This window comes from Euleptes europaea, chromosome 1 (assembly GCF_029931775.1).
Source record: "Euleptes europaea isolate rEulEur1 chromosome 1, rEulEur1.hap1, whole genome shotgun sequence".
Classification (NCBI taxonomy): Eukaryota; Metazoa; Chordata; class Lepidosauria; order Squamata; family Sphaerodactylidae; genus Euleptes; species Euleptes europaea.
Window position 1 is genome coordinate 159539960 of NC_079312.1, and position 19192 is coordinate 159559151.

Consider the following 19192-nt stretch of genomic DNA (forward strand, 5'->3'; position numbering starts at 1 on the left):
TGATCTCATCAGATCTCAGAAGCTAAGCAGGGTCATCCCTGGTTTGTACTTGGATGGGAAATCACCAAGGAATACCAGGGTTGCTATGTAGAGGAGGGCAATGGCAAACCACCTCTGTTAGACTCTTGCCTTGAAACTCTACCGGGTTGCCATAAATCAGCCATTTACAGACACACAGACACAGACACAGACACAGACACACACACACACACACACACAGAGAGTTTAAAATCAGTTTAGATTTGATAGGACAGTAAGAATTGCGTATATTAAAATTTCCTCCAAAATGTCTGGTTCCCCCTAACCCCTTTCCCCCACATGGCTTCAAAATTTCCAGAAATTTCACAGCTCTAATTTCCTTTAAAGCAGCATTTAACTAAATGGAAAAAAGATCCAGAGTTTAGTACACAAGTACCTTTCCACCATGGCTCCCTTAACAAAAATATTACAAGAGGTATAATAGCATAGGGGGTGGGGAGAGCATCGAACAAATATAGACACTGGTTGCTCCCTCCCCTTGCCCTTAATCTAAAGATTAATGCTGCATTTTGGAAAACAGTGATCTATGTAACACAATACTCTATTTTCCTGCTCTTTATTCTTTTTCTAAGAACAATCAGTGTGATGCGTGTTCCTTTTTCTTGGATCTTTCATCTCTTTGGGATGAACTCAGCAAGGCCTATACGGCATGTGATCACTTATAAAAATGCACCTAAAACAGGCAACATTCATCATGTGCTGACCACTTTGAGCACCCCCCTCCACCCCCCCTTCAAGGATCCCTGTGTCATAGTTGCTGCATGCTATTGTTAAAAAAAGGTAAAGGTCCCCTGTGCAAGCACCCAGTCATTCCTGACCCATGGGATGACGTCACATCCTGATGTTTACGAGGCAGACTTTGTTTACGGGGTGGTTTGCCAGTGACTTCCCCAGTCATCTTCCCTTTACCCCCAGCAAGCTGGATACTCATTTGACCGACCTCGGAAGGATGGCTGAGTCAACTTTGAGCCGGCTACCTGAAACCAACTTCCGTTGGGATTGAACTCAGGTTGTGAGCAGAGCTTGGACTGCAGTACTGCAGCTTACCACTCTGTGCCACGGGGCTTGGTATGCAATTGTTAGTATATGTTTAAATGGGCCAGTTTGCCTCCACTTCTCAAAGAGCAAGGTTTGCACCTATACATTCAATGTGTAAGGTCTACAGCAGTCCATATCCGAAACCAGCTTCTGCCATGGTAACAAACTGAAGATTCTTATAACTGTTGCTAAGTCTTTTGTTAGGAATCTCTATGTCTTAGGCTAGCAGACGTTGTGTTCCCATAATTGTGGAAAAGTGTGTGGTGTGCTACTGAAACTGGTTGGGCATCCCAGTTTGGGGAGAAACTCCAGGTTACGATCTTGGGTTGTCAATAACCCCAGAAATGCTATACAAACTCAACACTACAAGAAAGACAACCTCAATTTAAAAAAGCTCTAACTTACCATATCCTGTAAATAGTATAATAATCTGGAATTTCATGTCTAGATGATATATGACTATAAGCAGACAACCCATAACAGAGGTTCTCTGGGAAAATTTGATTGGAAATCTTCCAGTTGAAATTTAAATAATTTAAATATGTTAGAAAAAGAAGGCACATACCAACTCTAAGTTGGTATGTACATGCCTGGAGCAGGTAGAAACAGTGGGGTTTGTCCATCCTTCATACCCCACATTTATCCCATCTAACATGATTGATTGTTAGCACGACAGCTCTGATAACTATGGACAGAGACTTATATTTGCATATGTGGAGCAGAAAAATTGCTGTGGAAAAATGTAACAGAACATTTCACTGCAGACAACCACACCCATTTTTTTTAAAAAGGACCTGCTTCTTTTTAAGCCATCGGATACCACAGAAAATCAAACTACAGATCACTGTTTAATAAGGGCCAAGCTAGATGTTAACGGTGGCCACGGGTTCAACCTATGGCTGCCGCCACCATTTCGGGGAAGAATTGACCATTTAAAAAATGCCAGAAGGGCCAGATCCTGATTTGGCCCAAAGAACAGGGGGCACCAGGCGCTCTTGTGACTGCCATAACATCTAGTTTGGCCCCAAGAGGTAAACGTACCACTGTATTTATGTAGATGGACTAGTACAATCACAGATTTGTTCCACCCCATACCCTAAGCCAGGACCTTCCCGAACTGAAGTGCATTATCTGTATCAATGTGGGAAGTAAATAATCTAGACATGCTGCCAAGCTTTATGATCCTTAGGGACATGCTCCATTGACCTCCTTCCCACATTTTGGTAGGAGGCTAGGCAGGACAGGTTCCAGCAACTTTCAGCAAGAATCTACTGACTGACAGCATGCCCCCTCTTTCAAAACTGACCTCAACAAAAAACTTGTTGCATCTTATGTAAGGCAAAAGGCTGAATATTTACTTAGAGATGTGAAGGCCCAGAGAAGAAAATGGAAACATTTGGAGAACATTGAGTATTCCCCTGCCTAGGTCTCGAATTGTGGGGGGAGGGATACTCCCATGAAACGTTTTCTCTTTTGGAATGGGTGAAATACTTTTTACTCGCTCAAAATGTGTAGTTTCAGGAAGATTGTAATGAAAATGCATTAGATAATAATTCCCAGGTATATCGTAGACATTTTCAAGGATATTTTTATTGTTCAAGTGTGAATATATTTTGTAAAAATTAATATGCCATACTATATTTAATAATATATGGCTTCATTCTTAAATATTTTCTTGGTGTATGGCTTTTGGGCTGTTAAACCTGAATAAAGTAAATATATGGTTTCAAAGTTTCTGGAAATTTTACATCTCTAATCCTGTGTTCTTCTAGTAGTAAATACTCTATGACTAATGGTCATCAGCAAAAAATATCTTTGTGCCTGTGAGCACCTTTGGAATCCTAACAAAGGGTACTGAGCACAATCACAAAATGGCTGCCGGGATTGAGGTTATATACCACTCTAATAATAACTCTTCAACATTTCAGGCAGAGGCTCTGTTTAACAGGATACATTTTAATCTGCACAGCCAATCAGAAGCCCTGCTGGGAACAAGTCCCACCTAGCCACATCCACTTTCTAAAAGCACTTGGTGGGTGCCAGGAAAGGTGTTGGCGGGCGCCATGGTACCCACAGGCTTCATGTTGGGGATCCATACTTTAGGGACTGTCCATACTTTCCAGATACTAAGGAAAAGTAGTGTTACTTCTGGAAGAGACATGCACAAGTCCAAATGCAGAAAACACACCATGCATCTTTCTCCCCACAGAGAGATGCACAAGCTGAACTTCAAAACAACCCAAGAAAATGTGGGAAGAGAACTTTATTCCCTTGCTCTCCATCCCTTCGGTTCAGAATGTAAGGAGTCATTATAGTGAATCCAGCTAGAATCCGTAACCAGAACACATCAGCAAACTGAAAGAATCCATTTTGCGGTCCCTCTTGATGGCCTTGATCATATATATTCAAGAGGATAGCTAAAATGAATTAAAAGCATAACTACTGCAGGAGTAGGTTCTAAGAAGTGCCACCTTCTAAGAAGTGCCACCTTCACAGCCAGATTATACGCGCTAACCTTGAGTCAAGAGATCACTTCTAGAGATTTGAATGAGAACATAAATTTCTTTTGTTCCCAGTACAAAGCAAAAGAAAACTCTCTGAATGGTTTCAGCACTAACAGAATCAACACTCCACAAGGAATGAGATGATGCAACGAATACCACTCACCAGATAGATACAAATCCACAGATTGACGAATCCAAATATTATTAAAGGGAAAAAAATGAAGGAGAAAAGAACACACACAAATACAAGTTAGAGAAGATGAGCATTGTGAAAGATTTCTACGTACTTTTAACTAGGAGGACCTTGATTTGGCCAATAGGAGGGGAACAGAACTTTGATATTTCAGGAAAGTTATTCTTATGTTTTTTAAAAGTATATTCTCAGGTTGAGTAATGTTTAAATAGTTGGAACAGCGTATCAGATACACTGATGTAGGTCAAATGCATATGAGCTAAAACATTAAATAATAATATTGTCGAAGGCTTTCACAGTCAGAGTTCATTGGTTCTTGTAGGTTATCCGGGCTGTGTAACCGTGGTCTTGGAATTTTCTTTCCTGACGTTTCGCCAGCAACTGTGGCAGGCATCTTCAGAGTAGTAACACTGAAGGACAGTGTCTCTCAGTGTTAAGGGTGTAGGAAGAGTAATATATAGTCAGAAAGGGGTTGGGTTTGAGCTGAGTATTGTCCTGCAAAAGTAATGTGCTAATCATTGTCCTGTAAGTATCAAGATAATGTGCTAATGAGGGTATGGTATGTTAATATGGAACCATTGTATCCTGAAGTGATCTGTTAATGTGTGTAATCCAAAACTAATCTGCATGGCTATTGTTGAATGTTGTCTTTGTTAGTCTGGAGGTTTTCAGAACAGGAAGCCAAGCCTTATTCATTCTTAAGGCTTGGCTTCCTGTTCTGAAAACCTCCAGACTAACAAAGACAACATTCAACAATAGCCATGCAGATTAGTTTTGGATTACACACATTAACAGATCACTTCAGGATACAATGGTTCCATATTAACATACCATACCCTCATTAGCACATTATCTTTTTACTTACAGGACAATGATTAGCACATTACTTTTGCAGGACAATACTCAGCTCAAACCCAACCCCTTTCTGACTATATATTACTCTTCCTACACCCTTGACACTGAGAGACACTGTCCTTCAGTGTTACTACTCTGAAGATGCCTGCTACAGTTGCTGGCGAAACGTCAGGAAAGAAAATTCCAAGATCACGGTTACACAGCCCGGATAACCTACAAGAACCATTAAATAATAATTCTAAAGTACTAGAAATAAGGGGATTTATATAAGAATAAGAGAGAGGGGAGAATCACTGAACTTACACACCAGCTATCTCTCATATTAAAGCAGACAGGAGATGCTAGCCAGACACAGTTGCAACACTAGAATAAATGGGAAATGAAAAGGTAGTCGAAAACTGGAGCTTCAGTCCCAGTTCTACCACAGTTATAGATAAGATTGCTCTGTTTTAGCCCTCAGTAAGCCATGATAAAAATATGCCCATTGATGATTTTTGCATATATAATGCATGCCCTGGGTGCCCCAGCCGTATTTTATCCCAGCACAATACTCTCTACAAGCTGTGATCTGCTGCCAATAGCACATTCTGCTGTCTCTGCATAATCAATGGGGGAGGTAGCTTTACAGCTGGCTGCCTGATCTTGTGTAGTGTGCATATGTATATTCCTGAGCATAGGGGAGTATAACAACCATCATCATCAAAAATAAACTCCCAAGCCTAAAAGAGGCCAAATGTTTGAGGAGAGGGCTAAGGAAGGAACAACGCTACCTTGCTGCTTTTTGCAATCTTTCACAAATTTAAATTGTTAGATGCGTATTCAAGTGCTGGGGATGCAGAATGGGGGCAACACATAACCACCTAGGGGAGGGGGGAAAGATAAAGATTTACAAAACCTTTATTGTTTCCCCTTCTTTAGATGGGCAGGTTAGAAGTGACAGAAAAGACGTTTTCTTTCTGAATATAATCATTACTGATCAAAGAACTGTTACTAGCACTTAGCTTGGGTAAGTCTTAACGACACCAATGGTAACTTTGGAGGGCCAGCTAATAGATGTAACAATGAGTTCAAAGTCCAAACATCCAAAATACACACAAATTGCTCATCAAGCATACCCTTAGAGATACCAGTATCAAGGCAGTACAACAGCCGTCCCGTGATTAAGACAATCATCCCTATAATAATTTCTGATTCATCAGCTCTTTCACAGCTGTATTGGTCCATTAGAATTGTCTTCTGCTCTTTCTGTATATTAAAAAAAACAACCAAAAGAGTAATAACTTGCTTACCCTTCTTTGCCAATCTCTCCAACCTTCAGGGCTTCACTCAGAGGCTCTTTACCGAGTTTGGTCAAATTCATTTTGGTCTCAAGGGTCATTAAAAAAGATCCATTGTAAGATATTTCCAAGTCAACCCAAAGCCCTAGAATTGACATTTGGGAATATTTTAGCATCACATACACGAACTGAATATTTTTTTATTTATATATTTATTTATTTTATTAGTCTTATAGCCCACCTTCCCTGGCAAAAGCCAGGCTCAGGGCAGCTCACCAAGTAACATAGATATACAATAAAACCTGATGAAATGTATTAAGACAATGAATAAAACCTGCTCTATAAAATCAATAAACGAACTTAGTTATTGGCCAGGACCCATGTCTAGGCTACTTCTGTTGTCCTCAACTGCAGCTTCTTAGGCAGTACTGGATTCTCCAAATTTCCGAAGCAGCTTGTGAGGCAGTGCATGAGGGAGGAAGAAGAACACTGAGGTTGGAAGCTGGGAGCTCAAAAAGCCTACTGAATTTGATGATCTTCCTCACTTTGGTGTTAGGGTTCAGTTATAATGTTGAGGCCTCTTCAGTGGCTTAATCGCCATTCATTTTAATTGGGCAGTGAAACCACAACATCCGTTTATTCAGATCTACCTGCAACGGGTACGTCCTCTAGACAAAAACAGAACTCCCTGCTATCGCAATGCTCTATTCTTCTGTGTACCATTCAGCGATTACAATGCAGGAAGTTTGAGAACATCTGTGATTGACAAAGACATAAAGCACCACTTAACAGATTTAGAACTCTGCTAATGACAGCAGGAAATGGAGAAGCAGTATTTCAAAGCTTCTGCAACATAATATTTACTATGAATCTGGAGAAGTATGCTCTTTATGCAGAAACTGCTTTGGCATACACAAGCTGCTGATGACGACCAAGGGTCAAAATGTATTCAGCTGGTTCACCCAGTTTGAGCAAACAAGGTTACAGCATGACGGCTTCTGGAATGTATTTGACATTTACAAAGTACATTTGGCTACATCCTTTTTTATTTTTGTGTGGTCTCCCCTTTTTCTACCCCCATGGAAACACTGAAATGCTTGTTCAAGATGGTTGCTTTTAGGAATTGTGGTCATAATTTAATATGCATTGGACATATTAAGACCCAAACATGCCGATGCTCAGTTCTGGTGGGAGGCATGTTTAGATGTGCATCAGGATGCATTTTCCTAGTTTAAAACCCCAAGTAGTTCGCACAGAACTTTGCATGTTTAACTACTGTGGATTCCCCCCACAAAGTAAATTTTAAAAAATTGGACAGAGGGAATTCAAGGTACATTTTCACCCCAGCAGGGCTATAAAATCCATGTTCGAAGTTGAACCTGCTTAATTCCTGCAGCAACCCTAATGTTAATATCCTACACATTTTATAACCAAGTTGTTTTTTTAAAGTATTTCTTGGGTGAGACTGAGATCCTCTTTGCTCCCCACCACACTATACAGTTTTGCAAGACTGGCTAGGAAAAAGCCCCATGCATTTCATTAGCTAGAACATGTCCTCTCTGAATAGTCATAACCACAGGTGTCCTTGAATATTTAAGGAGAACAGGTGAAAATATTCTTCCAGCAATAAATCACTGACCAGTTCCTTATAAAAGACATTTTGACATTTATTTGTAAGCACTCACGTATTGACAATAGTAATTTATTGCCTATTCCACAAAACCTAGGTAATGAGCCTAACCAATTCACAATGAAGTGGGAAATTCCTCTGCAAAATACAGAGCTGTTCATTCATGATGTAAACACCAGTTTGATCACCTCAATGAATGCCCTGAATCATAACACAATATTTTACCAAAAAATAAAGGGGGAGGCATTTCTACCCAAAAAAAAAAAAATCCCCAAGAGAAAAATGATGATTAAAAGGTACAAGAGCAATAAGAACCCATTAAAGGCTATGACCTGCATTTCCAAAGGTATTAGTCATTTGGCATCTGCATTTCAGATGCCAGGAACTTAGTATTTTAATAAGAAAAACCTCAAAACACTGTGTGGTTTTAGTCAAACTTGCTGATTACTTATCAAAAAGTACACTCCTACAGGAATATTAAAGAATGATCAATGCTCATTTGAGTAAACTCCATTGCAATGAACTCGACTCACAGATCAAAATTACCAAAATTACTTTGGTTTTATCTGGGGAAAATGAGAGGGCACCCAAAGCAGACAGAGTCCACATGGTTGCAGAGTAGATTCTGCTTACCGTATTTTTCGCTCCATAGCACGCACCTGACCATAACACGCCCCCCCCAGCTGGCCGTCGGGGCGGGGAAAGCCAGCTCGTGCTGGAACGACGCGAGCCGGCTCTGTGCGCCCCGCTCTGTGCGGCTCTGTGCGCCCCACCCACCTCCCAGCTGGGAGGCGGGCGGGGAAAGCCGGCTCGCTGTTCCAGCACGCCCAGCCGGCTTTATGCGTCCCGGGGCGCACAGAGCTGGCTGGGCGTGTTGGAATAACGCGAGCCGCCTCGTCCCTGCCTACCTCCCAGCTGGGAGGCAGGCGGGACACACAGAGCCAGCTCGCGTCGTTCCAGCGTGCCCAGCCGGCTCTGTGCGCACATTCGCTCCATAACACGCACAGACATTTCCCCTCACTTTTGAGGAGGAAAAAAGTGTGTGTTATGGAGCGAAAAATACGGTATGTAATCAGTGAATCAGCATGCTCCAAATACCAACATTCTTTTAAACAATGTAATGAATTAGGAGGATGAAACAACTTAATTGGATTACTAAAAGAAGACATTTTCTTCCTATCTGTACAACTCTAAATTGTTCTATATTGGAAAAGCTTTAGGGAATAAAAAGCAGACATCACAATAAAAAACAGTTTATAAACCATAGCTTAAACTTCCAGTTCAGTGTGACATATGAAAGCAGATTCCGCTAACTTCGAATTGCTGTTGGGCACTAAACTGTGATTCTAAGACCACAGTTTCTCCCTGGCTTGTGAATTGTGATTAGTATTAACTTTGATTTGTCATGAAGTCCAGAGGCAGAAATCCCAATCTGCTCAGTAGAATCATCTACTGAGCCTCCTGCATAGAGACAGTAAAATGAAGCAGAAGAAAAATCTAACTGCTCCAGCTGCATTCAGCTGTCTCAGGACAGCTCAGCCTCCTCTTCTTGCTTCTCCTACCAGTATTACCTAACAAAGCGAGACAGGAGAACTCCAGCCTCTTCTGATGGTACAAGCAGCAAGACAAAATGTCTATTAGCTATATGCTTCTAATCACTTGGCCAACATGCACTATAGAAACTGTTTCATACAAACACAGTTAACACTTAGAAACAGTTCATGACTTACTTAACGGAGAGACTTTCCTTACAAAAGGCTCTCCCTTCAAGCTCCCTTGTATAAGCCAGAATGGAGTAAGCAACCAACCTGGCTATGATGCCCTTGGGATAGCCTCTGGGGATTCTACTGAGAAGTGCAAAAGGAGGCAAGCAGCAGGCTAGGTAAGGATTTACGAACAAACGGTGGCCTATTATGCATGTCTAGCAGGCTAACCAGAATTTGTGCAATATATTTTGGTTTAAACAAATTACAGATTATCATGATGTCTGAGCACAGCCTACTGGCTCTACTAAACAGGATTTGCAAGTTTCTGTAGAGCTTCACAAAACGTGTTGACCAGAGAGGGAGACAAAATAAATGTGTGCACATGACAGATGTCTGTCTACATCACACAACCTGCATCTTTGTCACCAGTGCTCAGCCACAGTTTACACTGCACAGGCATGATTCAAACCAGGAACAATATGATGGAGGGGAGCGCTTGTCAATAATTTAAGACCTCTTTCACAGCAAACTGTAAGTACAGCCATACCACAAACTATGGTTCATGTTCTTTCCTACAAACCAGGATTCCCAACCAGTGTTGGGAATTTTAGTGTTGGGAATCCTGGTTTGTAGGAAAGAACATGAACCATAGTTTGTGGTATGGCTGTACTTACAGTTTGCTGTGAAAGAGGTGCAGTTTACACTGCACAGGCATGATTCAAACGAGGAACAATATCATGGAGGGGAGCGCTTGTCAATAGTTTAAGACCTCTTTCACAGCAAACTACAGTACAGCCATACCACAAACTATGGTTCATGTTCTTTCCTACAAACCAGGATTCCCAACCAGTGTTGGGAATCCTGATTTTAGAAGGAAGACTGCAAAGCACAGTTTGCAATATGGATGTAATGACTAGCGATGGCTTGTCAAGAAAACCTTTAGCAACTCGGTTGGATGTGGATGGGGGTGGGGAAGCATGCAGCCTAAGGGATCCTGCAGGCTGTTTCATAACATCATAATTGGATCATGTCATAGAGATGCCCTAGCACTTTCTTCAGAAGCTTTATGGATCCGTTTTGTTTATACTCAGGATCCATCATATTTGTGGCCCCCTCACCTGAGCCAGAGTGGTTATGAACTCCAGTGGTTGGGAGGGTGCAGGGTTGCCATGCTTGACACGGTTCATTTTCTAAGGACAGCTGATTTTTTTCCTTGTCACATTACAGCAGATTGTATTACATGGACTGTGGATAGTGTACTTATTTATTTAAACATTTTAATGCTATCTTTCCACCTGATCAGGATAAATAAATAAATATCAAACCATAAGAAGTTGCTAACTACAGGACACCTTTTATTCTTAAAACACCCAACAACTTTTATGTATTACCTTTGTAATCAATAGTGGGTTTGTAGGCTTGAAGGATTTTCGGCATTGCAACTCCCATGTCTAGTTCAGTTAGCGTTAGCTCATTCATGAAGTATGGCAACTTGGAAAACAAACAAACAAACAAACAAACACCCTTTAGCAGCATCAAGGTAGACAGAGAAGATACTAAGACATTAAAATTCATATAATAAAAGGGCTTCTTTAATCAGAGATGGGCAGGAGGCAGCCCACTGACCCATTTCTGGTGGGTCCCCTTAGATTGGGTGATTGACGGGGTTCTTGCAAAGCACTAGTTTAGTGTGGACACTGGCGATGTCCGGCAAGGTCCGTGTTCTTAACAGGACATACTCTCGACCACTTAACTAGGTATTCTTTAACCATTAAGAGATCCTGAGGACGCACTTCTAATTTGTAAAATTAAGGTAATTAAAAAAGAGCCCACCTATAACTTAGGAGTTTAGGAAATGTACATTAAAGATGCAATATTCAGAGCTAAGTTTGCAAAAAAAAACCCGATTTTTAAAAATCAGAGATGTACTTCGTATTTCTTGCAAAAAATAAACTTTCAAGTAATTCTGATCCAACTGTTAAAAGACTGGCATGAAATAACTTAAAAGCATAAACTATAAGCATTCAAAACTTGACCAGGACCAATTCCCACTAATGCTTTCTTCTACCATACAGGGTTAGTAATACAAACCCCACCACCCCACCAAACAACTCCTTATCAACAGTGGTAGAAAGTGCAATCCCGTAGGGACTTATGGCAATCCCGTAGGGTTTTCAAGGCAAGAGATGAACCAAGGTGGGTTTGCCATTGCCTGCCTCTGCATAGCAACCCTGGACGTCCTTGGTGGTCCCTCATCCAAGTACTAACCAGGACTTACCCTGCTTAGCTTCAAAGAACAGGCTAGCCTAGGCTGGTTAAAAGGAACAGTTCAAAGTAGAATCTGCAATTAGTGGTGAAGTCTTTAAAAAAAACAAAAACCCATACATTTAAATGGGAAAACTTTATGTTTTTTAACAGGAATAGGAGAATATAGGAATGGCCTGGCTGGATCACACCAAGATCCATCTTGTCCAGCATTCGGGTCTCCAAAGGCCTTGGGACTCTCCCAAGCAGAACAAGCAGAACCTGTTTGTTCCCAGCACCTGAAATTCAATGGAATCCTACCACTGTACACGGAGAATCTTTTAACAACCATGCCCAACAGACGTAACCTCTTTTAATTTCCCTTGCTCTTTACTGTGTTCATGAAAGAGGGCACTATTGTAAAATGTTCCTTGTTAAGAATCAAGATAAAAGCCAGGCCACAAGTTGCATAATTTGGAGGAAGAGGCTTCTTCTTCTCCAATTGTTTTTCAGCTCAAAATTTGCCCTCTTCGAAAAACATCCGGTTGGGCAAGATGGCGGAGCGGCCGCACCTTTAGGAGCGGGAGAGAAATTCACCGTTGCTGTGGCTAAAAACTAAATACTTTTAGCCCTGAGTCAGAATTTTTTTTTCTGAATCTCAACTCTCAACGAGAGGAGGATCGTCGCTACTCCAAACAAAGGGGTTCTGGACGTTCCAGCAGGCGAAATTCAGGCGAGTCCTATACAGCTCTGACCTCCCAACCGACTACCCCCCCCAAACCCTTCCCCCCTTTTCTCCGTCCATATTAATTTACTACCCCCTAATTTGCTGTATAAATGTTAATAATAATACAGTCAGACTATTAAACGGTAAGAGCTTACTAACTTCTCTTTTTTTTCTCTGTCCTTTCTGCCGGATACCTCTTGACAAAGCGGTACAACTACTCTGCGTATTAAGAGCGGCGGTGCAGCTCCCTGGTGGAGGAGGAAGGTACCGGAGCTTGAGCTTGAGCGGAGACCGGAGGCAGCGGCGGCGAGGCGGCAAGACCAGTGCCTGCGGCAGCAAAGGCAAGGCAGCGGGACCAGCGGAGGACGGCATTTCAACGGCACAGACGGCGGCGAGAGAAGGAAGCCAGCCGAAGGGCAGAGCAAGCAGCGAGGGACGGCTGGCCTGAAGGGGGACCCTTGACATAGAAGGGGGGCTCCGACAGCCAACCAGACAGGTTACTCGCAAGGAGGCAGAACTTTGCAGCCAAGGCAAGCCTGCAGCTCGGTAATTTCCGGTGACGTCAACCGGTACTACTCAGGACTACAATTCCCAGAATTCATAGTTGTGTGCCTTACTAGACCTAAACTGGGGGGATAAAAGCATTTGCTTCCCACCTATGGAAACTTTGTGAAGATATTTAATATAACATTAACTGCACAGGGGGTGCTATAAATAACTAGAAGCTTTGAAAAAAAAATAAGGTTAAATAAGTCTAATCTTTGTAAAAAAGTTAAAATATTCATATTCCGGTGTTGCAGTTGATGTGCTTTGTATTGCAATTGATGTGCTTGTACTGAATTGACTGATGTGTGGGCGGCTTGACTTGAATATCCTAAATAAGATTGATCAATATCTAACTAAATACTTAAGCATATAAAAATCCTTAATCTTATTACTCTATAGCTGTGCATGTCTGGTAACTATACACAGTTACAAACTAGAAGAAAGATATATAGATACAATCTAATGGGAAAAAAATAGAAAAACAGATAAAGCTGAAAATCTGACTTCAAGAAAAAATCTAGAAGAAGAGGAAAAGGAAGAAGAGATTGATAGTGCAGAAGAATCAATAAGCTACCACCCTCAACAGGAAAAGTCTAGCAGGTCACAAAACAATATGGAGAAGGCACTGGATAAATTGGCAGGTCAACTGACAGCGCTAACATCTCAACTAACAAGAACTGAACAAAAACTAGAAGCAAAAGTGGACCAAATAAATAGTAAAATGGACAAAGTAAACAAAGATTTAGAAAGGCTGACCAAAGAATGTAATTTGGTCAAAACGGATGTGCGAACAGTACAGTCTGAAGTTCAGACAGTTAAACAGGAGTTGGCGACCGGTCTCCAGGACATTAAGCAAAAAATAGAGGAGAATGCCAAGGATATCCTGGATAACAGAGAAGACATCAAGAAACTTAAAATAAAACAAACAAAGACAGAGAGAATGCAACAAGAGCATAAAGTGTGGACAGAGGAAACAGAACACAGACTAGCTACGACGGAAATGCAAGTAAGAGAGAACAACTTGCGTTTCCAACATGTATCAGAAGATATGCCTCAAGAGAATTTGGAAGAAAGTATGACCCAACTGCTCACTACCTACCTAGAGATCGACGAAGAAGCGGTTGATATCAGGGAAATCTATAGAGTCAACTCTAAATACGCAACATCCAAAAAATTGCCAAGGGAAATCCTAATAAAATTTGCAGATAAACGGATAAAAGAAGATATATTGAACAAACAAAGAGATGACCCTCTAATATACAAAGGAAGAGAGATACAGATCTTTCCGGACCAACCCTTTTTAGTAAGGAAAAAAAGACGTGAACTGGAATCCCTGCGTAAGCTATTATGTGAACGGGAGATAAGATACAGATGGGTGGGCCCGTATTTCCTAAGCGTTCAATTATCTACTGGTAGAGTCTTAACAATAGAAGAAGCACACGATTTAGAAGAAGAAATTAAAACAAAGGCTAAAGGAAAAGGTTATAGAACTGATGGATCCAGCTCACCACGGAATAAAAAGAAGAATTCCGCAACAAGTCAAGAAGAGCTGATGGATGAGGTGGCAGCCTTTAAATAGAAAACACTATGGCAAGTGGCCTAGAAATAATATCCATCAATATAAATGGTTTAAATACACCTCAAAAAAGAAACAAAACTTTTCATGCGCTCTCTAAATACAAAGCGAACATAATATGCCTGCAAGAAACACACATACAAAAAAGGTATAATTACTTACTAAACAACAAACGACTTGGTACAGTGTACACATCATCGGCGTCAGAAAAGAAAAGGGGCATTGCCATATATATTAGAGATCCCACTATTAAAGTATTGGAAACTATAAAAGACACCAAAGGTAGGCAGCTAACATTGAAATTGCAATTTCCCACAGGTGAAGTAAAAATAATAACTTCTATATATGCGCCGTTGACGTCAAAAGAAAATTTTTTTACAGAACTTTTTTCGTCACTGGAAGAACAATTGGAGTATGAGATCATCATTATAGGGGACATGAACGGAGTTCTGGATACCAAACTGGATAGATCAAAAAATCAAAAAAGTGGCAAGCTGCCAAAAAAGGTAAAATCAGACATGAAGCGTCTTAACCTGGTGGATATTTGGAGAGTTAAAAATCCTAAGGCCAAAGATTATACATTCTATTCGGACCAACACAGAACATTTTCAAGAATTGATATGTGTTGGGCATCGACCAATTTATTGAAAAATTTAGACTCTATTAAAATACTACCTCGGATCTTATCTGACCATAACCCAATACTAATAAAATGGCACCATCAAAAGAAGAAAACATTCAGATGGAGACTGAATGATGCATTGTTGATCAAAGAGAGGGATCTCAACAAGGGCCGTGAAGAACTTAAGGAATTCCTATTGAGAAATGAAACGCAAGGAATGAGCTATGCAACGATCTGGAACTGTTCAAAGGCATATATGAGAGGCATTTATATCTCATTAGGCTCAAAAAATAAAAAGGAGCGGGAAAAACACTTGACGGATCTTCAAGCTAACCTTGCTCGATTAGAACAGACTTATCAGCGAACAAATAGCAAAAAAACACTAAAAGAGCTGAAAAAGACCAGACACGAAATTGATATACTCTATACAGACGAGATAGCAAAAAAACTAAAATTTATAAAGCAAAAACACTTCGCTCATGCAAATAAACCGGGCAAACATTTAGCAGCCATGCTCAAAACAGAAAAACAAAAAAGAATAATACAGGCGGCAAAATTGAAAGGGCAGACAACATATAAAGATGACGAAATCGCACAATGCTTTCTGGACTACTTCGAGGAGTTATATAAAGAGAAGGAGCAAAATGAACAAACGGAAGTAATAAAAACCTATATTCAGCAGAATTATTTAAACCATCTTTCCAAAGAGGACATAATTGGTTTAAACCAAGAAATCGCCTTAGAAGAAGTAACACAGGCGATCAAGAAATTAAAGAGTGGAAAGACGCCAGGGCCTGATGGTTTTACGGCCTTATATTATAAATCACTTAGGGATGAAGTAGCCCCAACGTTAGTGAGAGTTATGAATGAAATACAAAAGAACAAGAAGGTGCCGGATTCTTGGAAAGAAGCATTTATAACACTCATCCCTAAAGAAGGAACGGATCGGATGTTACCCTCCTCATATAGGCCAATATCGTTGCTCAACACAGATTATAAAATACTCACTACAATACTGGCACAAAGATTGTTAGCTTATGCAGACAAGTTGATACATCCAGACCAGACTGGCTTTATACCTAAACGACATATGGCGGACAATATTAGATTTTTGATTAATGCGCGAGAACTTGTAAAACACAGAAAAGAGAAAATGGCCTTCATCTTTGTGGACGCGGAAAAAGCTTTCGATAATATTTCATGGAGCTTTATGAGACAGGTGGTCTACACTATAGGTAATGAAGGTAATTTATTCAATTGGATATCTAGCATTTATACGGATCAACAGGCGAAATTAATAATTAATGGTACCCTGACTAAAGACTTCAATATTGAAAAAGGAACTAGGCAAGGCTGTCCCTTATCACCTTTACTCTTTAACTTAACGCTAGAAGTACTGGCAAACAAAATCAGAACGAATCAAAGAATATCCGGTCTAAATGTTCAAGGCGAAGAATTTAAAATCAGAGCATATGCGGATGATGTTCAACTAACAATTTCACAACCAAAACCTAGCATCAAAGAACTTATGAAGGATATCCATGTCTATGGACAACTGGCAGGCTATAAAATCAACAAGGCTAAAACAAAAATTTTCTTAGAGCATTTATCTAAAGAAGAAGAATTGGAAATAACAAATATCTCAGGATTCACAAACTCTACTAAACCAATAAAGTATCTGGGAATAAATTTTCCAAAAAAATCTCAAGACCTATATAATTATAATTATCAAACGAGTTGGAATAAGATTGAATGTGATCTCCAAAGTTGGATTAAATTAAAAATTTCCTGGCTGGGCAGAATATCCCTAATTAAAATGAATATACTCCCGAGATTTAACTTTCTATTTCAAACCATCCCCATAAAGATTTCTGAAAAGGCACTAAAATCATGGCAACGACAAATTAATAGATTTGTCTGGGATAAAAAACGTCCTCGAATAAAATTTAAAATTATGACGGACGCAAAGAAAAGAGGAGGTTTGTCTCTTCCAAATCTAAAGATTTACCATCAAGCGGCAACTTTGGTGTGGGTTAAAGATTGGATTTTGCAAAATAACGAAAGAACCACCAAATTAGAATTAGCAAGCTTACAGGGTGGAGTACATCAATTACTATGGGGAAAGGACTGGAAGAAGAGACTAAAAGAAATGAAAAGCCATCCCATTGTAGAAAATATGGTGGAGGTGTGGCGAAAACTAAAACCCAGATTAAGTTTTGAAAAATCACTGCTGATGGCACCATTTAATGCTTATGGGTCAATAACTGAGAGGAAAACATACGGGACATTACAATACCAGGACTTGATAAAAACAGATGGATCTGTTAAGACAATAACTGAACTACAAACTGATTACCCGCGGATGTCTTGGCTGGTATACTACCAACTAACCTCAAGATTTAAAGAGGATTGCTGGACCCAAGGAATCTTGCAAGGTAAAACAGACTTTGAACAGCTGATAAGTAAGTCGACAGATCACTTATTAGGCAAAATTTATCGCTTACTGCTGATATATGATACAGAAGACGAACAAATAAAATCATGCCAAATTAAGTGGATGGAAAACCTTGATGAGATTATAACTACGGATGAATGGGAACAGCTATTCCGGGGAAATCTCAAATTTACTCTCAGCCAAGGAATTCAAGAAAACTGGCTCAAAATGCTACATAGATGATACATTACACTGAGTGATATTCAAAATATGAACAGTTCAGCATCCGGTTTGTGCTGGAAATGCGGGAAATCATAAGGCACTTTCTATCACTGTTGGTAGACGTGCACATTAATTCAAAAATATTGGAAAAAGATTCATAAGGATATAGAAACTATAATCGGTCAACCTATTGTATATGATCCTAAATTTTTTCTTTTAAGCAAAGTACCAGACAAATACAGCAAAGATCATCAGATTATATTAAAATATCTAACAACGGCGGCAAGAATAGTTCTAGCATCAATGTGGAAAACAGAAAAAATACCGAAAATCAAACTTTGGATCGACAAAGCATATGAATTTATAACAATGGCACATCTAACAGAGCTACTACAGTCAGACACTCAAAAATCAAACAAAGACAAATGGCAAATTTTCTATGAATATATTAAAACTAAAAAATAATAAAAAAATCCTTTATTATGAAAATAAAGCTTATGATTATATATAACCTATCAAAAAAACGAGAATATCTAACAGAAGTACTTCAACCACATATCCAAAACTTGAATAAAGATAAACAATCAATCTTTTTTCTTTCTTTCTTTTTTTAAGGAATTTATTAAGATTAGAAAACAGTAATAGATTCTTTTAAATGTTATGAAAATGATTTTGGTGATTAAATACAATATGTTAAAAAAGGATGACTAAGCAAACTATGTTAGGGGTTAACAAACGTATTTTCTTTACACCTCCCTTACCCTTTTTCCTTTCCTGTATCCCCAGATAATTCTAAAAATCAATAAAAATATCTAAAAAAAAAAAAAAAATTGCCCTCTTCAAGCTACTTTTTCTACCCACAGAGGAACACAGGTAAAAGTAACTTGGAGGAGGGCAATTTTGAGCTTGAGAACAACCAGGAGTGTAAGGGTTACACAACCTCACATTCCTCTGCTCAGATCTGCCCAGATTTTTTAAAAAGGGAAATCAGGGACCTCCTTGAGACATATTGTTTTGATCCCAGTTTGCAACAAGAGATTGCCTGAGGTAGTGTCCTTTCTAATCTAGTCTGCGTGCATCTGGGTAGTTGGGTCCTGCTTCTACTTATTGCCCTGCCTGCCTTTCTTCCTTGACTGTGCTCTTGCAAGAGAATGTATGGCAGGAGATGCAATGTGAGATTTGGTTCTAGCATCTTTTCCCCCTAACTCCTCACGGTGCACTGGCTGTGGTTTCCATCTTTGTATTTATAGACTGATAACTGGTAAAGCAGCTTTCCGCTAGTATAGCAAGAATTACCAGGACAGCAGCATAGACAAGCAAATGGTTGTGCAAGAAAGAGCTAATTAAGTTGACCTGCTTAGTGCTGCATACTAGGAGACCATTACTTCACATGTGTTTGCCAAAGATGCATTCAGTGGTGATAAATGGAGAGTGTAAGAAGAGCTGATGCTGTGCTTGGATTGGTGCCCTAAACGGAATTACAGGTTTCCAACTGACAAATACATTATCCAGAACACCACTCCTGTTGTGGTTTCTGAAGGAACTTAGAGAACTTTCTACTTTAAAAGATGCAATTTAG

The 19192-nt window shown here is 39.9% G+C and overlaps 1 protein-coding gene across 1 annotated transcript in view; it reads right to left on the minus strand.

Moving 5' to 3' along the window:
* TEX2 (testis expressed 2) overlaps positions 1-19192 on the minus strand; it is a 132053-nt gene that overhangs the window by 13167 nt on the left and 99694 nt on the right. The window contains exons 7-8 of the mRNA XM_056857476.1: positions 10634-10733; positions 5919-6051 (exon numbers count right to left, since the gene is read on the minus strand). Of these exons, the coding sequence (XP_056713454.1) occupies positions 5919-6051; positions 10634-10733 (233 nt within the window). The remainder of the gene's footprint in view (positions 1-5918; positions 6052-10633; positions 10734-19192) is intronic.